At 33.7% G+C, this 6,000-nt stretch overlaps 1 protein-coding gene across 7 annotated transcripts in view; it reads right to left on the bottom strand.

Annotated features, from left to right (window-relative positions):
- Positions 1–2,847: 2,847 nt before the first annotated feature.
- Positions 2,848–6,000, bottom strand: part of LOC127853934 (protein TFG-like) — a 30,599-nt gene continuing 27,446 nt past the window's right edge. For all 7 annotated transcript variants that reach the window (XM_052388801.1, XM_052388803.1, XM_052388804.1 and 4 more), the window contains 2 exons: positions 5,477–5,685; positions 2,848–4,636 (listed from right to left, as the gene is read on the bottom strand). In XM_052388801.1, the coding sequence (XP_052244761.1) occupies positions 5,479–5,685 (207 nt within the window). In that variant the 3' untranslated portion in view covers positions 2,848–4,636; positions 5,477–5,478. The remainder of the gene's footprint in view (positions 4,637–5,476; positions 5,686–6,000) is intronic.

Here is a 6,000-nt window from a genome sequence, read left to right as displayed (position 1 = left end):
AATTCGGCTATGAGTTATCTTATCCTGGAAAATAGACATAGTTTCAAATAATAGTGGCTTGAATCAGCACTCAACGTTGATTTTTTTATTAATCTGAAACAAATGTTAACCAATTAATCATATTGAAGTATGTGTTTTAAGTATTCAATAGAAAAATATAAGAGTTTTATTAATAATAAACTTACCAAAATGTACACGTTTGCATATTTTTATGACACAAAATTGTGACCTCTTTGGTTGGAACAAGTTGTTGTTTTAAGACTGACATGGGGACCTAGTTTTCGGAACCACACGGCCCAGTTTTGAACTCGGCCTAGATATTGTCTAGATAAACATTCTAGCAATGTTTCATCAAGATTGGATAAAAAAACAAGTGGCCTATATATCGATAGGATGGAGACGTCCGAAATAAACAGTGACTTCGCACATCGCCTGACATAGGGTGATCATGATCAATCACCTTAAGCTCTTTGTGAGCTTTAACCCTTTGCATGCTGGGAAATTTGTCGTCTGCTAAAATGTTGTCTGCTGAATGTCTAAAATTAGCATTTTCTTCCTTTTTTTCAAAGAATACTATCAGAATAGCAAACAGTTTGGATCCTGATTAGACACGACGTTCTGTGGCGTCTCATCTGAATCCAAACTGTTTGCAAAGGCCTTCAAAATTTGGTTCCAGCACTGAAAGAGTTAACCCATGTAATGGTCTATAAAATTATCATTTGATGTTTAGTTCTCCCATGAAGTCTTTTGTTTAAATGAAACGTCACACGTATTTTTAATATTTGCTGTTATCAGCAGTTCTTCAGTCACAGCTGGCAATTAATCTTACCACATTTCCAAGGAATATTTACCATACCCGGGGTACATGTAAGTATACGTAAGAGTACGTGTAAGTAGTACCCGAGCCGACAATGACCAATCGAGCGTCAGTTGACAGTTTGTTGAAGGTCATAGTGTGCCTGATGAGTATAAGCCGGTTGGCATATTACTCCAACATTCAACCATCAAAAGTTCACTTTTTACCACGTATATCTTACGTTGGCATGTTAATTACTCAACATTCAACCGTCAATAGTTCACTTTTTACCATGTATATCTTACGTTGGCATGTTACTCCAACATTCAACCATCAATAGTTCACTTTTTACCATGTATACCTTACGTTGGCATGTTACTCCAACATTCAACCATCAAAAGTTCACTTTTTACCATGTATGTCTTACGTTGGCATGTTACTCCAACATTCAACCATCAATAGTTCACTTTTTACCATGTATATATCTTACGTTGGCTTGTGTGGTCAGTTGACCGTTGTTGAAGGCCATAGTGTGCCGATTTTGGTTGAAACATATATTTTTTATTGCTTTTACAAATGTTTGTTATTTTATCTTTTCAGTTAAATGACAGTTCGAGAGGAATATAACATGGTGGAGAATATTTAGGTATTCATTTTATGTTTCATATTAATAATTTGTATTCTCTCTTCGTTTGATTTGAAAATCCTGTCAAATACAAAAACCCACTCCTATTTTGTCTTTGGGTTATTATTTCTTTGGGTTATTATTTGTATGATAATGATGGTGATGGGATGATGATGATGATATGGTTGATAATGGTTATGAGAATTTAATAGTATTTGGAGAATAGAGAATAATAAATTTACTCATAACTATGAGTAATTATTTTTGCCTTTTCCGTCCATGACACTTTTGTGCCCAGAGCCATATCTTAACAGTCTTTGCTGATTTCTTTGAAACTTGGTGCGAATGTATATATGGACACATCGACGATGATAATCAAATGTTTTCACAAATGAATTTACAATTAACATATATATGGCCCTTTTTCACTTGGAAATAACTTAAAAACTTTTTTTCTGTCTCGAGCCAAATCTTGGAACTGCTTTGGCAGATTTCATTGAAACTTGATATGTGTGCATATATGGATAAGAGGATGATGCCTGTCAACCATTCGTCACTGACAGAGTAATAGCCCTTTTTGACATGAAAATATTCTTTTTACATGTGCCACAGCTATGCAACTTACCTCAGTTGTTCTCAATCATCGGTGCCTGATTCACATATTAAGGTCAAAGATCACAAATTTGATGAATTATTCATAATTTAGCAATTACTTCATCAGGGGATTATGCAATAACTTTCTACACATGGTCTCCTCTAACTGGCTGTGTGTAACATGTTAAAGATGCATTTCTCAGTCAGTCACACACTGAGGTCAAATGTTACAAAGCTTAAATATGTCTCAATGTGTTAGGATTCCACCATTCATCAAGGATTTTACTCATCTGGTGCTGAGACACATGAAAGAACAATAACCATAAAGGCATGGTAAAGGTCACACATTGAGGTCAAATATTACACATTTGATGAATTATTAATAATTAAGCCAGTATTACACTATGGATAGTGATTCTGTAACAACATGATTGCAATTGCTCTCCTTTAGCAGGCTGTATGTCACATATAAGACTCGGGTCTATAGGGTCAAGGGCACAAACTTAAGGTCAAATGTTACAAATTTTGTTTAAATATGCCTTATTTTATTAGGAACATACACTATATCCAGGGATTTGCACCCTTCCATAAACAACATTTATATTGGGAGGTGGATAACACAATTCAATATATTTGCTAGTTTTACCAGTACTTAGTGCCATACATAGGCCAGTTACTGACCAGTGCCCTTGAATCCCAAATGCGAGTGAAAATATCATTACATGTATACTGATGAGAAAATAATATTATTCTGTGTAGTTTAATACATTCAATAACGTCTGAAATTAATGCTTTCTCAAGAATACAGAATGACATAAAAACAAGATCAAACAACATTTTGTTATTTGTAATTCCTATTTTCAGAAAAGTTTACAAATTGGACATTGCACAATACAATAGATAAGTATCTTACACCAAAGTATGCAAAAATTGTCAGCAAAACAATCCATAAAAATTTATGTGAATACATCCATTTAGGCTCACAAAAATGTATTCAATCAAATATGTTACTCTAAAACTTGTGTATGTTTATTCTCATATGTATTAACCCTTTCCTTATCAGAAGCAAAGTAAAAATGGCTATGTGCAAACAGCATAAAACCAGAACAGCCTGCGAGTAACTCGTAATCTGTTCAGATTTTATGCTGTTTGCCGCTCATCAGTATCTAAGATTTGGAGATGAAGCCTTTAAAACTTGAATCTAGTAAGAAAGGTCTTAAATTAAATTTAACTTTCTAAAGGACAACAAATGTGTAAACATTCGTATCTAAGTGGTAAAGTGTTAACAAATGTAATAAATCAATAACGACTAATAACACGTTTATACGTTATTTGTTAGTGGTAACATGTCTTTACTTACCGGCACTTGAAGGTAATTGAACATTTTTAACTTGTAGATTAATTACGGAAAATTCTATTTACAACTTGTCAGTGAAGCAAAAATATTGTATATTTTGTCCTTTATTTTTTACTTGTCCTTATCTGGTAGGGAACGATATGAACGTCAGATTGTTGTACCTCTGGAAGTCACCATACATATTTTCAGAGTTTCTGTACAAACTGATCAGTTTGCAAAATAAAGCTTATCATAATAACTAGCGTTTTGAAATCAGATTGCTATTATAATTAATTACATATTAATGCCATATCATCAGATAACATAGCCATAGAAATAAAATCAATAAATTAAAGGTATTATGTCAAATATACATTATCAGACATAACAAATCACTGCCATAACTATCATCATGAATTGTTTATCATTTTTTATTAAAATAATCAACTCCTGATGCCTAGAAACTTGCTTGTCTCAAATTTGCGATTTGTTCTATTTTCTTATCTAAATTCAATATTCATTATCAATATTGAATTCATCTACAACATTTTCATCTTAATGAATCTCTTAGTTTGGCTTGAATCTGAAAGCTTCAATTCCTCAGATGGCTCAAAATGGTCGTCACTTGTTGAAATGTCTGTTTGACTATGTTTCTTTGTGAATTCAAGTCCCATGAAAGTTTATTTTATGTTCTGGAATTCTTAAATAAAAGAATATTCCAACTATAAAATATTGCTTTGGTGTTTGGTTTATTACCCTTTTTAAAAAAGAAAAAAAAAAGAGTAATAAACATTTGTGAATTATTAACTGAAGTAAAATCTTTTCTCCACATGAGTACTGTTAGCGAACTTGTACCGCACACTGCTTGTTATAAATAGCAGCTTACAATTAAGGTTAGATACAACTGCATAAAAGCTTAGTATTTACAAACAATGCATAAACACATACAAGTTGGCATTTTTTTCATTATCATACATTATTGGTCTTTTACAGAAAATGTCTTAAATTCAAGGTTAGATTCAACTGCATTCAAGCATTATATTTACAACCTATGCAAAAACATATACACGTTGGCAAGTTTTTCATTATGAAACAGTATTGGTCTTTTACAGAAAATGTCTTAACACTTGATATAATTGGAGAGTCAAATGATTCAGCATCTGTGGCAATACGGCTGTCAGAGAATAATGCCAGTATGATGCCTCACAAATAATGTATAGACACAAGAATCTGTGGATATCCTTGAAGCTGTTTTCATTATCTTTGCAGTCTGTAGAACATGTTTCTGAAACAAAATGAATGAAATTTACCAGATGATAAATTTAGCTTTAAGTGTATGCAGTACATTAACAAATGATGTTTAAAAAAAAAAAGAGGAATTTATGTACTGGGAAATTTCTAGAATAGAACAAGAGATGTGTTTGTCAGAAACACAATGCCCCCTTCTGCGCCACTTTGAAGCCATATATTTGACCTTTGACCTTGAAGGATGACCTTGACCTTGAAGGATGACCTTAACCTTTCATCACTCAAAATGTGCAGCTCCATGAGATTCACATGCATGCCAAACATCAAGTTGCTATATGAAGGGACATAGAAGTTATGAGCATTTTACGAAACCTAAATGCGAAACCTAAATGCAAAGTGTGACGGAAAGACAGACAGACGGACAGACAGACGGTCCGATCACAATATGCCCTCCTTTGGGGGCATAAAAACAAAGAATATTTAAAAAATATTATTCACTACTCATTTAAACTTGATACATTATTCATACACTTGCTTAAGAATTAAACACCTTAAACAAGTATACAATTATCCAGGGTTGCTAATGAAATTGCTGTACACTGTTGATTTAAGGCAAATCTTCAAATACATATTTAGATTTGAGCATAAAAATTATTCCTCATCATGCATGAACATAATGTTTAGACATTTTGATGTCAATTATCAAATAATTCTGAAAACTTAATTATTAGTAAACTTGGTAAAAAATTTGGTAGTTTTAATTTATTGGTTTCCACTTGACATAAACAGTATTTATTTTATGTTTGTAAGGAGTTTTGTCTAGTAAAATAAAGTTCAACTAACACAACATTACCAGTATTATGTAACACCTTCATACCTTTACTGATAACCCTGGGGGTAGTTGCCCGAGGGTCGGGGGTAGCCTGCGCTATATCCAGGCCCCTGTCGTGCGTATGGGTTCCCCTGGCCAGGCTGCCCGGGCCCAGCTGGGGTTGGGGCTGGGGAACCTGTCTGCTGATAAGCCTGCTGGTAAGCCTGTGCACCGACCTGCTGGGGAATGCCCTGACTGGATGGCTGTCCTGTCATCTGGAGTAGAGAACAGATATGTTGGAGTAACATGCCAATGTAAGATATACATGGTAACAAGAGATGTGTTTGTCAGAAAAACAATGCCCCCTACTATGCCGCTTTGATTTATTTATTTTTGCTTTTCATTATATCCCTTTAAAAATATTACTTCCCTTGTAAAAATGATCTGTACCTGACAAATGATAAATAGAAATTATCTCCCTTTAAAGCTTGTTACTTCCCTTGGATTTGTTGTTTTAACCTTTAAACTTGAAGGATGACCTTGACCTTTCACCACTCAAAATGTGCAGCTCCATGATATACACATGCATG

The sequence above is a fragment of the Dreissena polymorpha genome, chromosome 12 (genome assembly GCF_020536995.1).
Source record: "Dreissena polymorpha isolate Duluth1 chromosome 12, UMN_Dpol_1.0, whole genome shotgun sequence".
In the NCBI taxonomy this organism is placed as follows: Eukaryota; Metazoa; Mollusca; class Bivalvia; order Myida; family Dreissenidae; genus Dreissena; species Dreissena polymorpha.
Note: the sequence above shows the minus strand (reverse complement) of the source record. Positions and strands in the feature narration are given on the sequence as shown.